The sequence below is a fragment of the Lethenteron reissneri genome, chromosome 3, assembly GCF_015708825.2.
Source record: "Lethenteron reissneri isolate LAM-NWPU_2019-01 chromosome 3, ASM1570882v1, whole genome shotgun sequence".
Classification (NCBI taxonomy): domain Eukaryota; kingdom Metazoa; phylum Chordata; class Hyperoartia; order Petromyzontiformes; family Petromyzontidae; genus Lethenteron; species Lethenteron reissneri.
This window is the reverse complement of record NC_083781.1, coordinates 14,098,346-14,113,287: the sequence shown is the minus strand read 5'-3', so window position 1 is coordinate 14,113,287 and position 14,942 is coordinate 14,098,346. Positions and strand designations below refer to the sequence as shown.

The following is a 14,942-nucleotide window of genomic DNA, read 5'->3' as shown; positions in this document are numbered from 1 at the left end:
TGTTTGCTCTGCGGGATTGCTGAATGGGTGCCTCCATATGCCTCATAATACGACGTCAGTGGTGCAACCTGGATACAATTTGGGATAAAAGTCTCGAGAATACAGTCTCCTACAAATTCAGGGACAGGATTTTCGGAATGATCCTTCTTCGTAGTTGAAGAATACTTGCTCGAGGATCCTTGCGTGAGCCACGTGAGTTCCATGTCGAGATTTTACATTGCATAGTTTCTTAATGAGGTGGCTCGGAGTGAATTACTTTGAAGCCCTGCTCGTCATCGCACACTGACACAGAGGGCTATAATTAGTGCGCCACCGTTACTCGTCGCCGTATCGAGAAGTAAAATAATCACCTTGTCTCCGTGCCTACTTTTGATCCATCGTACTTGCAATTATTCGACCATACCTCACATGCACACCAGCGTTTATTAACGGCCGAGAGGCTCCATTAATCGGCTTGTGTGCCGGCCGTTTTGCCTTCGCAAGTGCTTACAGCAGAGCCTGATTAAGCCGTCGTTTGCCACACACGGTGCAAGCCAGAAGTTGTGAACTGCTCTAACGCCCTTCTGCTACTGGCCAGGCGTAGTGGAAGAAGAGGGAGTCCCCACGCTTTGCCCCACTACACGCAGCCCACCGATCGACAGGGGCCATTTTGCAGAGGACACACGACACTAATTTCACCGATTCCAAAGAAACAATGCATCGAGTCTATCCCTGATGGGGTTGTGTACTGACGACCATGTGGACGTGAGTCGAGCACTTGGCAGCAGTGCTACTAGATGTGCGCATTGCCTGGACCCATGCGTTCGCGTGTTCCTCTTCACACAAATACCCTCGTCATAAAATGTAAAGGTACAGCCCGGCAAATTGCCTGCTCACTGTTGGCAAAAGGGCCTCCACAATGGCGAAATCTACAGAGAGAACTAGGTCTACTCTTTCATGTTGACCAGACGTGTTGGGAAATATGGGCGTACTCACACTTGACCCCAACGCACGTGACCTGCCCATCGACTGACCGCGGCGTTCTCACGAATCCAGGTCGGTGTGAAACGTGGCCTCGTGAATCGCTTCAACTGCCCCCGCCGGAAGAGAGCGTCAAACTGGTGCCGTCTGGATCGCGAGTGCAGCGTGCTGACCCATTTACACCACGACAGTGGGCCCCGTGATACTGTGACGTTACAAGAAGTCAGCTCCAGCCAGCCAGGTCAGCCAAGTCAGCTCAAGGCCGGCCTGAGTCACGCACACCACCCCTACGCCCACCCCAAATGGCCAAATTACAGAAAGGATCAGAGAAAAGTCTACTTTCCCGCCAGGCACAATGTCTGAATCTGCCAAATGCACAGTAGCCCATTTGCATAGCACGGGGAGGAAACAAGAACCGGCCGTTAAGCCGTCCACCAGAATGTATCGAGTGGCAGGCGACAATCTGCTTACAACTTTAGCTGGAGGAAGCGTGCAGTAAATTCAATGATCATTACAGCTGCTGCTGCTTGGCTTTAACCGGAGGTGGAACAAGAAGAGAGGATTGTCACTTTGCACGGAACTGGCGCAAACCTCTCGAAGTCACGCCGCAGATAACAAGCGAAGCTCGGCTCGGGAAATCGACCCGAGCCGGCGGTAGAAAGCGCGATTTTCATCGGGTAAGCAACGTCTCTCGTGTGCCCACTTCAATGTGCCTACTGCTGATGTGTGGCCACTGCTGCTGATGTGCCCACTTCAATGTGCCCACTGCTGTGTACCCACTGCTGTGTACCCACTGCTGATGTGTGGCCACTGCTGATGTGTGGCCACTGCTGATGTGTACCCACTGCTGCTGATGTGCCCACTTTAATGTACCCACTGCTGTGTACCCACTGCTGATGTATGGCCACTGCTGATGTGTACCCACTGCTAATGTGTGGCCACTGCTGGTGATGTGCCCACTTCAATGTGCCCACTGCTGTGTACCCACTGCTGATGTGTGGCCACTGCTGTGTGTACACTGCTGTGTGTACACTGCTGTGTACCCACTGCTGATGTGTGGCCACTGCTGCTGATGTGCCCACTTCAATGTGCCCACTGCTGTGTACCCACTGCTGATGTGTGGCCACTGCTGTGTGTACACTGCTGTGTGTACACTGCTGTACCCACTGCTGTTGTGTGTACACTGCTGTGTGTACACTGCTGTGTACCCACTGCTGTGTGTACCCACTGCTGCTGTGTACCCACTGCTGCTGTGTACCCACTGCTGCTGTGTACCCACTGCTGCTGTGTACCCACTGCTGCTGTGTACCCACTGCTGCTGTGTACCCACTGCTGCTGTGTACCCACTGCTGCTGTGTACCCACTGCTGCTGTGTACCCACTGCTGTGTGCCCACTGCTGTGTGCACACTGCTGCTGTGTACCCACTGCTGTGCCCACTGCTGTGTGCCGAGCGTGGATCCGCATTCCGCTGCTCGGCGCCAGACTCACGCTCAGCGGCGGCCGACTGGTAAATATACCACACTCGGAATCTTGGCCTTTATTTAGAGTGGAGGAATCCGACGAGCCGTGAAGCTCTTTTCTCAGAGAAGGTCCGGTATATTTGTGCGGCACGGAGGCCCGCAGGGTGAGGTGGGGGTGGGGGTTAGGTTAGTTTATAATGTTTATTATGAGCTATGAAAAAGGGCCATTGTCAAAAACTGGTCATCAGGTTTTTTTTAAAGAAATGTAGTTCTCGTCAAGCCCCATGGTGTGAGCAAGTACAGTTTGTCGACTCTGATTATTCTTTTCAATCTGGCCTCTCTATGTATTTGCTATGAAGGGCCATTGCCTGAAACGTCACCTATTTATATATAGTATTTATTTCGAGCCATTGTTATTCACGAATGTGTTGAGTTTTTGTTGTTAAATGTGCTTGTGCACCATTGCCAAAGCAGCGTCACCAAGTAATCTGTAAAACAATGTGCAGGTGAGTTTCCGTCAAGGGTTTTTTGTTTTCTTCATTTTGATCGCGTGGCCCCAGCGGCCATCTAGAGAAGACCCGCCACTGCTCGCACGCGACGTGACTCAACGCCTGCGAGCACGGGGAGAGCAAAGACGTCGTGCGGGCCAGTGTGTCTTTATTCGCTGCCCTGCATCTACACTCGCCATGGCCCGGGCAATTCCTTCGTGACATCAAAGTGCGTTTAAAGTTCGCAGTCGGAGCAGACACAATTAAGCGATAAAGAGTCCATCCACACGTCGCGTACCTGATCCGGTGGCCAGGTTGCGGTTGTAGCCCTTGGGGCTGATGTACTCGAAGACAAACACAGCGATGGCCACCACGGATAGACAGAGGACGAACATCATCACCCAGACGGCGGCACTGTACGGCTCTGCAAGGCAAGGAGCAGATGAATGCGGGGCGCTGTGAGGTTAATTGGCTCAAGAGGACAAAGGACAGAAATACCGCCGGTGAAAGCGAAGTGCAGGTTTAGTCATGCGACAGTTTTTTCATCCATTCCACGGCTAGGCTATATTAGAGCTGCTATTATTATAATTGCGTTTAATTGCAGCCAGTTCTGTCACCGCCCTATTCTGTTGCTTCAGTTGTCGTCGATTCTGCAAACTCCTGCTACTTCTTGTTCCGCATGTTCATCCACGACACCAAATACGATCCAAGCTCGTGTTCTTTTTGCTTGTATTGTTGTGTATTTCTTAACGTAACGATGATGTGCGCGCACGAAGCACGTGACGCAACAATAATATATGCGCCAGGCGGCTTCCGAAACTACTCCTTTGGAATAATGAAGGGAAATTTGAGCAGTATACTGTACACAATTATCCTAATTGAAATATGGTTCAATAGAAATAATTTAGGGCACGTTCTTCTTTACACTCGAGTGTAATGGAATTCCGCTGTGCGCATGGGATTTTTATTTTCATCAAATCTTAACTAAGGGGGCAAAGAGGTTTAGGACTGCTTAGAAGGAATTACATAGTCACCGTGTGTATCGTACAGCACCAAATTAGTTATAAATAATGCGACTAGCAGCATTGCATAGGGCTCATACAAAGCATATCCATGTTAATATGTGCATATATATCGCTGATTAATTTCCATTAGGTGAGTTCTTTTGATTTGCATCGATATAGTCTTGCAATTAAAACCAGGCAATGGTGGACAAGGACATTGGCTTGTTAAATGTACTGGACCAATTTAGCAGATTAGAGAATATATATATCTCAACTAAGCAATGACATTCCCATGAATATTGATCAAGGTACTGAGGGGTAGAACGCAGTGCTTCACGCTAATAATTGAACCTGGCCACGGCTAACCAACCCGCACTGACCAGCGCAGTGAAGTATGGTCAGTAAACCCCAAGAACTCCACAGCATGGGGAGGTGTTCATTCAGCAGTCGAGCGACCAAGGCGTGCACGCATGCATGCACGCACGCATGCACGCACGCATGCATGCACGCACGCACGCTGAACTTCTTTCGCACCGCACGTAGCCAACCATGCTAATTGGAGGTGCGGGGGGCTGAGCTTTCAATCAGTCACATTCGTGCACGATGGACAAGACTGGCGACAGATCAGCAGCCAAAGGCGGGGACAGAACCACAACAGCTGGCCACCACTGTGGAGACGGAGTGATGACGTCGGTGAACGTGCAGAGTGAGGTGGATTGCGATATCGCAGGATTGCGGTGGTTGGCAACGACTTGGGGAGGGAGGCGTTCGTCTGGCAGTGGATGGAGCGTGGCTGATGACAACTTGAATCGAGTCACGGACGTGTGCACTCTTGTAGACCACTCGTGCTCAGCCGCACGTGCTGATGCGTGGGAAGATGTTAACAATGCTCCCGCAATGTCAAAAAGTGCGGTGCATTCGGTGGACTTAAATTAAACTAAATTTTTTATGAGATTCAAAGTGTATACATTTTGTAAAACACGGCAAGAGTACGTACGTCTGTCCGTGATGTGTTTTTAACATTTTATAGATGTCTGTTTGTCCCCCAGGATCAGAGTAACATGGTAATCACTGGGCTCAAACATGTTAAAGATGTTAAAGATGATTCATTCAGTAGTTTATTTTGGCAAGGTGCAGCGACTCGTTGCTACTGGCAGTCTCAGTGTACTTGCCACCAATGTCATCATCATCATCAGCAGCAGCATCATCATCGCTTCTGTTTATCAATCTATTGCAAGGTGAACTCACGTCCACCTCATCTTCAGCATCGATAGCAGCAGCATCAACAACAGCGAAATTATTCCCAACATCATAAATGTAAAGAGATCTAATAATTGATTTTACTGCCACCATTTTCAGCAGCTACATTTTCAAGTGTATCAATTATTTGACTTCTACAATCCAATGCACATCGTCATAAGCAACAGATGAGTCAGAGGTCGTATCAGCAGTGACCAGCCTAATCAAAGATGCCCAACAGTCACCGTGAATGTGATTACTGTACCACCACCACGATCAGCCGCTTCAATTTCACATCACCACACATTTGTCACCTTCATTGTCACCAGTGATTTGTGTTTGAAACTTGTACCACTTGCTGACAGCAAAGACAGCCTAACAACACTGTTGAGGTGAGTGCTGTTTGAAAGCACCTATGAAGGCCGGCATGGCACACAGGAAGGCCACCATCACGCTCGGTCGCCTTTGTCGTCTCACTCGTGGCGAGTCGACCAACGGGGAGGCCCAGGACCGGTTCTAGATCATCATCATCACCGGTGTTGGCCGTAAGCGGGAATGGAACTCCGGTCGTTGGGTTTGTAACGCAGCGCTCTAACCGCTGCCCTACCGCGCCCCCTTGCTGCGCCCAGTTTGCTCGCTCTCTTGTCAAGGAGCATTAACCACGCAAGCTGCGGTCATCCTCGCAGAGGCGGCTTTTGGCTAAACGTCGAACAACGGCGGTGACCGCATCGCGCGCTTTCAGATGCGCCTCTGCGGCCGTCTGGAACGCTCTTCCGTCCGATATTAGGAAGCCACTGGAGCTATGCACTTTTAAATCTGGATTGAAAACTAATTTCTTTAAAACTGCTTTTTGTGTTGAGTTTGTTGTCCTTACCCCGCACATCCATTCTTCACGGTTGACTACGTACGGTGCGAAAGAAGTTCTACATACATAGACACGTACATACACACGCTGTGTGCTGGCACAAGTGCTGCAGGAACGCAGAGTGGCCACCTTTCACAAATCTACATCATTACACGCTCGACGTACGAGTGTGAAATCAAGATCTTCCTCTCAAGTGTAAATCGAGACATCGCCATTCATACGGATATTGAGTAGAACCGATAAATCGATGTTCAAGTTGTGAATATAGCTGCTGGCCTCAGAGGACAACGAATCGCTGCCTAATGTTGAATCGATGCTCTCTTTGTCTCTATGTCACTTGGGACAAAGGCAGAGATGCCCGTGTAGCCTTTACTCGACTGTTGCGTCAAGTGCTGTTCGCGTTCACTTCGAGGACACACGCGTAGAAGATCTCTACCGCAACATGAGTATTGACAGTTCAATGTCAATGTCCCATTGTATTGAGGGACTACTGCAGTGTGGCGTTATGTTTGTGTAGTGACGTCGCTGGATGGCAACATGCTGGGTGCAGTGCCGGCCCTAGAGGGGCCCGGTGAGCGCTGAGTGACAGCACTGGATGGCGCCACGCTTGGCGTGCAGTGCCAGCCCCTACAGGACAGGGTATGTGGGTGCCGGCCGAAGGATGAGGTTATGTGAGGCCATGGCACTCTGCTTGACCCGGGAGGACACGTGACCGGTTAAGTTGACAGAGGGGCCCCAAGAGGGGGCTAGGGGTGGTCACGTGAATGATGACACCAAAAGGCGCACCTGGTCCAACACCATGTGAGACTAGGCTCTAAGGAAAGCTGTCTCGGGTGTGGATCAATCAACTTCAAGGACAGTGCATACATTATCAGAGTTATGTTTTTTGTTTGCATTATGACTGCAGGTATTGTGGTCTATGCAAACATGACTCCTTGTAAAAAAGGTGCCAGTTTTGTTGCCAGATAGAAGGGTAAAAAACTATTATCCAATTTTTTACTGGCAAATGAGGTTCCAATGGTGTAAGGTTATGATTCTTGCATGTTTACCAATCATCAGGCACGTGCGGAGTTTAATGAAGATTTACATTTGGACCGAGGGGACGAACGAACCCGGAGAGAGGCTCCGTGACAAGTCACGTGGGTGGGGGGGGGGGTTAAACCGTGGTCTGATCTGATGCCGGCGGTGTAAGCGCGGGGATTGTCTGCCGAGCGCCATACCCAGGAAGGCGGAGAGGGAGACGGTCCCATTCCCTTTGGACACCATCACACTGATGCCCGTCTCCACGAAGGGCACGGAGAAATCGATCACCTCCAAGCGTTCCTCATTTATGGTCAGCGAGCCCATGGCCAGGTCTGCGCGCTTGTACACCACCTGGGAAGAGAAAAGTAAACAGCAAATCGCTTCACGTGCGTTACACACACACGCGCAGGCCCAGTGGTGATTAGGTAAGGCCACTTGATTAGAACGTCAATAAATAATGCCCTTCATGTAGCCAAACAACGAAAAGGCGCAATTACTCTCCAGGCTCTTGCTGCATTGGGATGTTTGGCCAATTCCACGAAGGAAGGTGTGGCGTGCAGGAGAAATGTGTTAACATAACTGCAGACGAGTTCAGATGTTAATGTGCATACGAATCTGTGAATACTACGAGGGATAAAGTGGCGTGGCGGTGGTGAACACACTGCATCATGAGCCCAGTGCCCTGAGCGCAATTCCCTGCCACGGTTCCTCTCTTCCCGTGAACGACCTCTACGCATGCTAAGCACTCGGTCGACCACACTGAGTGCGTCGTCTCATCCACACTGAAGTTCCCCCACCAGAGCGCAGTTCTCAATGAAAGACAAAGATCCCCCGTGTAAGCTTAACAGGCTGTTACGGCGAGCACCTATGAAGGCCGGCACTGCACACGATCACATTTGTCTCCCCAGTGGCGATGTTTACACGCCGTACGCGGTACTCAGTTGAGGCTGAGTCGATCGAGGGGAGGCCTAGGACCGGTTCAGATAATTGTCACCGGTGTTGACCATGGGCGGGGAATCGAACCCGGGTTGCCGGGTTTGTAGCGTAGCGCAGCACGCTAACCGGTATGCCAACATCACGACAACACTTACTCCTTCACTCACCTAAACACCCACCCACCCACTCACCTAAACACCCACTCACCTAAACACCCACTCACATAACCACCCATCCACTCACCCACCCACCCACTCACCTCACCACCCACTCACCTAACCACCCACTCACCTAACCACCCACTCACCCACCCACCCACTCGCTGCTCGACCTTGGAATTCCCTTCCCATCGTCTCTTCTGCCAAGTTCCATGACGTTTCTCAAGTCAAGAAACATATTATCCACTCTCATCGATTACAACCCGCTGATTGTTGCTGGGCGCTTGGCATTTTGGGACTTTTGGTGTCTGTGCTCAGCGACTGTGATTTATATACAAACTGGTCCTGGGACCCCTCCATCTTCACGACCATCACGACTGACACAACGCGAGCAGGCGTTGATCCAGGAGCAGACCGACACAGATCTGTAAATAATGTACATTCATCGTTCATAATAAATGTTATCGTTATTAAATATAGGCCAATTTTGTTAACGATCGAGACAGTTTCAGCAACTCGGCAAATATTTAGTTCTTACAATTATATAAATAAATTGCCCCCAATAGTAATGTTAAAGTGTAAGTTATCGTCATGATAGATTTGGCCCAAAAAGCAAAGCATGTCTAGTTTTTCTCGCGGCATTAATCAAGTGCTAAATGTGCTTTAATGGCCTACTTTTAAAACTCTGCATCTTAGTCCTGCACTGTGGAAGGTCACGGGTGTTTGATGGTTTTTATTATTATTTCTAAATCTTAAACGACTCGCATACAGAAGACTTGACAGGGCGATAAAGCCAGAAGGCAAGACTGCTCTTCCATCAGCACCTTGATGTAGTGCACGTATGCCGTGCTGCTCAAATGTCTTTGCAGATTGTTCTCGGGCACACGAATGCAATTGGTCTTGCACAGACTGCAAAGATAGTAACGCGTCTATGTACATACATCCACCGAATACAATCGAGCAGCTTTAAATATTTCCCTTTAAGAATGTTTGAGCAATTGCTTTTTCTCAAAGTGCAGGTTGTCCAACGCCTGCAGCGTGTTTCGTCGCGCTAATTGCCATTCACAGAGTGCCTGTTTCTAAAACTGTAAAAAAAAAAGTTTTCCAGAAGCAAACCAAAAAAATCAGTAAAGTGCTAAACGAAACTACTTTTTTATTTTACCAGGTAAGGTCCACTGAGCTATGTAGCTCTTTTTTAAAAGCGACCTGGCTATCACAAATTATAGCTCAATGAAGTGGACAGTCATGTGGAAATTTATAGCAGCCAAATACTCTTTTTTTAATGTGGAGGGAAAAACCGGAGGACCTGGAGAGAAATCCACATGTCCACGGTGACAAAATGCAAATTCCAAATATACAGGGTCGGGATCGAACCCACGACCTCCTGCATACCAGGCGAGGTAGTTAACATCTCCTCGCCACTGCGCGTGTGCAGGGGCAAGACGGGTGTGTTAGGTTGCGGGGCCGTGATGAGGGATTGCGACAGCGTACAGGGACCTTCATCTGGTAGTGGATTGAGCATGGTAGCTGCTGCTGCTGCTGCCGACGATGACGAACAAAGTCTCGAATGCAGAGTGGCATTACGCACATCCACACAGCGCTCCGAGCTGCAGTGAAAGCCAGCGGAGTTCAATTAACTCTCCCTACGCCAACGGAGCAGCGTGGTATACTCTAAGCCAAATACTAAGCTACCAGCAGTCTCACGCGAGGGCTTGCGTGTGTTGTACAGTTGCATACTGGAGATGTGGGATGTTTAATTCAGAACGCAGCATGTAATGCGGGGGATTTTAATCCAAGCCGGCTGTGCGGTCAGCTGTCGTAGAGAAAACCCCTCTACTGGAAGGTGATGAATCATAACACTATGTAACACGAATTTTGTTCCTGGGTACTAAGTGTTATTTTCTAATTGCTTATGCCTCAAAAGTATATAAAATGGATATTATTCCCCACGAACTTTGCTTTTGTGACCATGACTTTATGTGAACGAAAGACAAAAATGCACACCACGTTTTTTCATTGAAAATAAGTACATTTTAAAATATCACTGTCCTGGTCACAAAGCAAAGTTTGTGGGGATTTATAGCCATTTTCTATACGTTTGAGGCATAAGCAATTAGAAAATAACACTTACTACGCAGGAAAAAAAAAAGGAATGTTTTCGTTACACGGTGTATGATTAGCGATGACAACGTGTTGGGGTATTGACGCCGGCACTTCTGTGTCCCCGGCCACTCTTTGTGACATGGGACTGGCGCGTTGACCACTCGGCCTGCGGCCCATCGCCTTGCAAGGCACCAGTTTCCCTTCTGTGAATTTTGAACAATTCATCGAAGACAAGAAGGAGCCGCCAATGATGAGAATCGCCCTATAATTTAACCCGTGGGCGTAATTGGTGGCAGTTCACCGGCAATTGAGGCCACGCACGCAGGAGGTGCAAACATACTTGATGCAGACAGCACTCCCACCCACCACAGCGGCACTTGGACGCCACGTGGCACCACCATGGTTTAGCCTGCGCGCATGGCAACATCTACCTTTCGCTGTGAATCATGCATCCAATATTTAAATTATACTATTCTATTCTTGCGCATGATGACAGCAGTATGATTCAGGAGCTAAACGTCAGTGTCGAAGTCTGTGAGCCACGACACGAGGGCTTCAGCAGAGGGTTTGTGGAGTTTTGCCATTCCTCGTCTGTTGAAAGAGCTCAGGCCACTGTGTATTACGACATGGTCCATAGTTCGGGTTGCATGGCCACAGTCGCACTGCTGTGGCTGTAATTTTCCATTAATGAAGGAGATGTGCGCATGGGCCTGCCGTCAATGTTTTGATGTGGTCGATGGTGACACCACCGGTGTTTTCGAGGAGGAATGGCAAATCCAGGAGGTGCGATTTTTGGTTCTAGAATGAGGTGTTCATTAAAATATACCGCTAACGAGACTTGCATATGAATTGCACCCATAACCAAGTGAGATTTTTTTTTGGTTTGGCCAGAGGACCCCCAAATGGCAGCTGTCCCTACGCAGCACAGGGCATCAGCCTGCAAGTGGTCATGAGTCTGCCAGTTGGGGCGGGAACGATGATTGCTCCGTGTAATCCCAATTGAGTAATTAAAATAAACCTATGGGAAAGATGGCAAGGGATGTCCAAACAAGGGTGTGATTATTCTGCATGATAGAATCATTCATCGAAGGGCTCTTTGATTATACACTTGTGCCATTGCCCGGAGAGCATTAAATAACACGACGAGGTAATTTGCTGCCTGCGTTTCACTCTATAGTGGTGTTTAGCCCCAACTGTCGTGTGCCTCTTTAATAGCCACCTGCCACTTGAAACAATCACTTGACAATAAGGACATTCTGGAGTTAAGTACGCCCCACAATTGCACTTTCACCTCATTGAAGTGTTTTTAGTTTAAGTGTATATTCGTCTACGTACATACACAGTTATAGGTGAATGTGTGTGTGTGCATGGGATTGTGTAATTATAATTATGTATAGGAGCTTGTGTGTGCACGTGTGTGTGAGGAGCGGTGGTGGAGCGGTTAGCGCTACGCTGCGCTACGAACCCGGCGACTGAGGTCGATTCCTGCTCACGGCCGACACCAGTGACGATGATCTGAACTGGTCCTGGGCCTCCCCTAGGTCGATTCAGCATCAAATGAGTTCCTGGTGCGGTGTGTAGTAAACATCGTCACTGGGAGACAAAGTTCAGCCGGGTGTGGTGCTGGCCACCCACCCCCACGTGTGCCATGCCGACCTTCATAAGTGGTCACTAACAGCACTTGACCCAAAAGTCTGTCAAGGCTACATGAGGGATCTTTGTCTTTGTTGTGTGGTGCAGCAATGGTTCACGCATCGTGCTACCATGATTGTGACCATGCCTCAATTCCTGGTAATGCGGAACACCGCTGGCAATTGCGCTAGGTGGACTCAGCCTTGAATATATGCCTGGTGCAGTTTGAACATCAGTACTGGAGCGACAAATGCGGAAGAGTGTCGTGCTGAGCAGACAGTGTCCTCATATGCCATGGTGGCCTCAGTATGTGCTCGCTTGTGCTTGGAGTCCATTCGACTAGATGGGGGATCTACGTTTTTGTTCGTGTGTGTGTGGCTGTGTATGCTTGCGCGTGTGCGTGTATAAGGGGAGTGGTGGCATTGTGGTTCACACACTGTACTATGAACCTGACAAGCTGAGTTTGATCACTGTTCACGAATATTTGGCAAATATCTTATCCGGTCCTAGGCCTCTCCTAGGCAGACGCGGCCTTACTTGAGTACCTGGTCGAGCGTGTACACGTCAGCTCCCTGGCGACAACGGTGGCCAGGCGTGGTGCTGGCCGCACCACCCTCAAATCCGCTACGGCGGTCCTCATAGGTGCTTGCTAACATCACTTTCGCCAGCAGCCCATGTGGGCTATACGTGGGGTATTGGTCTCTTTGTTGTGTTAGTGCATTCTCCACGTTCTCCGTGGAGTAATCAGGTGTGGGGATCCATTTGCACCTCCATTAGCACGGTTGGCTACGTACGGTGCGAAGGAAGTTCAACACGCATACACGTGCATACATTTGTGAATTGACAGATATGTGAATGGCAGATTTGTGAATGGACAGATTTGTGAATGGACAGATTTGTGAATGGACAGATCTGTCCCATCGCGGTCGTGTGGGTGGGGGGAGACGAACCCCTTCGTGGGACAGGCGGGGAGGGGGTCAGGACAATGAGGCCAAAGAGAGATGTTCTCCGTCAAACATTACCTCGCCTACCATTCCATTCCACACACCTCGAACTTTCTTCCCGTGCTTCCCATTTGTCACGAGGTAAAGATCGAAGGTAAATTTAATAGTTTTTGCCAGTTTTTTCAGAATGTCGATGCAGAATCCCTTGCAGCATCTTTTCACAAATGAGTTGCTCTCAGAATGATTCCTGCAAAGAGAAGAGAGGAGGGGGGGGGAGACCAGAAAATGCAGAAGTAAGGGAAGATAAAAAACGACTCGTGCCACATTTACATTTAAATTATGCCTGCAGCGTACGCACAATTACACGCTCCAGAATGCTCGTATAATTCTTAAGGGTTTTATGCACTTGAGTCACAGAATATTTCTTTGAGCCCCGAGAAGCAATCCCGAGTAGAAATACAAAGCACGTTCAGGGTGAGTGTTGAGTATTCTGAACGTCATAGGTCCATCTGCATGCTGAGCGTCATACACGTCGTACTGAGCGTCATGCACGTCGGGCTGAGCGTCATGCACGTCGTGCTGAGCGTCATACACGTCGTGCTGAGTGTCATACACGTCGTGCTGAGCGTCATACACGTCGTGCTGAGTGTCATACACGTCGTGCTGAGTGTCATACACGTCGTGCTGAGTGTCATACACGTCGTACTGAGCGTCATACACGTCGTGCTGAGTGTCATACACGTCGTGCTGAGCGTCATACACGTCGTGCTGAGCGTCATACACGTCGTACTGAGCGTCATGCACGTCGGGCTGAGCGTCATGCACGTCGTACTGAGCGTCATACACGTCGTGCTGAGTGTCATACACGTCGTACTGAGCGTCATGCACGTCGGGCTGAGCGTCATGCACGTCGTGCTGAGTGTCATACACGTCGTGCTGAGCGTCATACACGTCGTACTGAGCGTCATACACGTCGTACTGAGTGTCATACACGTCGTACTGAGCGTCATACACGTCGTACTGAGCGTCATACACGTCGTACTGAGCGTCATACACGTCGTACTGAGCGTCATACACGTCGTACTGAGTGTCATACACGTCGTACTGAGCGTCATACACGTCGTACTGAGCGTCATACACGTCGTACTGAGCGTCATACACGTCGTACTGAGCGTCATACACGTCGTACTGAGCGTCATACACGTCGTACTGAGTGTCATACACGTCGTACTGAGCGTCATACACGTCGTACTGAGCGTCATACACGTCGTACTGAGTGTCATACACGTCGTACTGAGCGTCATACACGTCGTACTGAGTGTCATACACGTCGTACTGAGCGTCATACACGTCGTGCTGAGCGTCATACACGTCGGGCTGAGCGTCATACACGTCGTACTGAGCGTCATACACGTCGGGCTGCACACGCGACGAAGTTCCTGCGGGGAACGCAATTGTGTTGTGTAGAACTTCCTCGCACTGTTGTTGAAAACACATCTCACGGTGGTTGTCAACGGGGACCCCAACTCGCAGTTTTGGCCACCCGGGAGGGGGGGGGGCAAGGCACCCCCTGCCTGCCCCCCACGCTCGCTACACCGCTGCAGCATCAGTGACGCCGATGTAAAGTTGGCAAGGCTCGCGGCTACCGGTGACGAGTGAATTGAAAAGAGCCGTACACAAACTTACAACATACTTTGGTTGTGCTTTCATGAAGCAGGTTATAACATCTCCGTGACTTTACCGAAAGAACAACAGAGTATGGATTCCTGCAGTCACGAAAGCTTCAAATCAAGATTGAACCACCTCTACGGGGAGGGCTTCCACACAACTGTGAGATCGTTAAACAGACTGCGAGACAAGAAGGCACACCTGATGGAGTCTCGATATAAAGCCACAACAGCAGATAATGTTTCTCACCTGAAGACGGCTGCTTGTGTTGTGTTTAATAATTGTTTTCTATTTACGTGACTTTACCGAAAGAACCAGAGAGTATAACATCTCTTCTCTAAATCTGTGCCTTGCAGGTAAAAGGCAAACGGAGGAGCAGTCAACATTTCATATTTCCCATGTGACGAATCAAGGTTGAACGTGAATCACGAATGCGTCAGGACATGTAAACAAACCGTAGG

General features: G+C 49.5%; 1 protein-coding gene across 3 annotated transcripts in view; it reads right to left on the bottom strand.

Moving 5' to 3' along the window:
• The window catches only part of LOC133347229 (glutamate receptor ionotropic, NMDA 2C-like), a 122,460-nt gene that overhangs the window by 31,926 nt on the left and 75,592 nt on the right, over window positions 1–14,942 (bottom strand). For 2 of the 3 annotated variants that reach the window (XM_061559331.1, XM_061559347.1), the window contains exons 5-7: window positions 12,892–13,060; window positions 7,238–7,391; window positions 3,208–3,333 (exon numbers count right to left, since the gene is read on the bottom strand). In XM_061559331.1, coding sequence (XP_061415315.1) covers window positions 3,208–3,333; window positions 7,238–7,391; window positions 12,892–13,060 — 449 coding nt within the window. The remainder of the gene's footprint in view (window positions 1–3,207; window positions 3,334–7,237; window positions 7,392–12,891; window positions 13,061–14,942) is intronic. The other variant, XM_061559339.1, reaches the window with a different exon arrangement.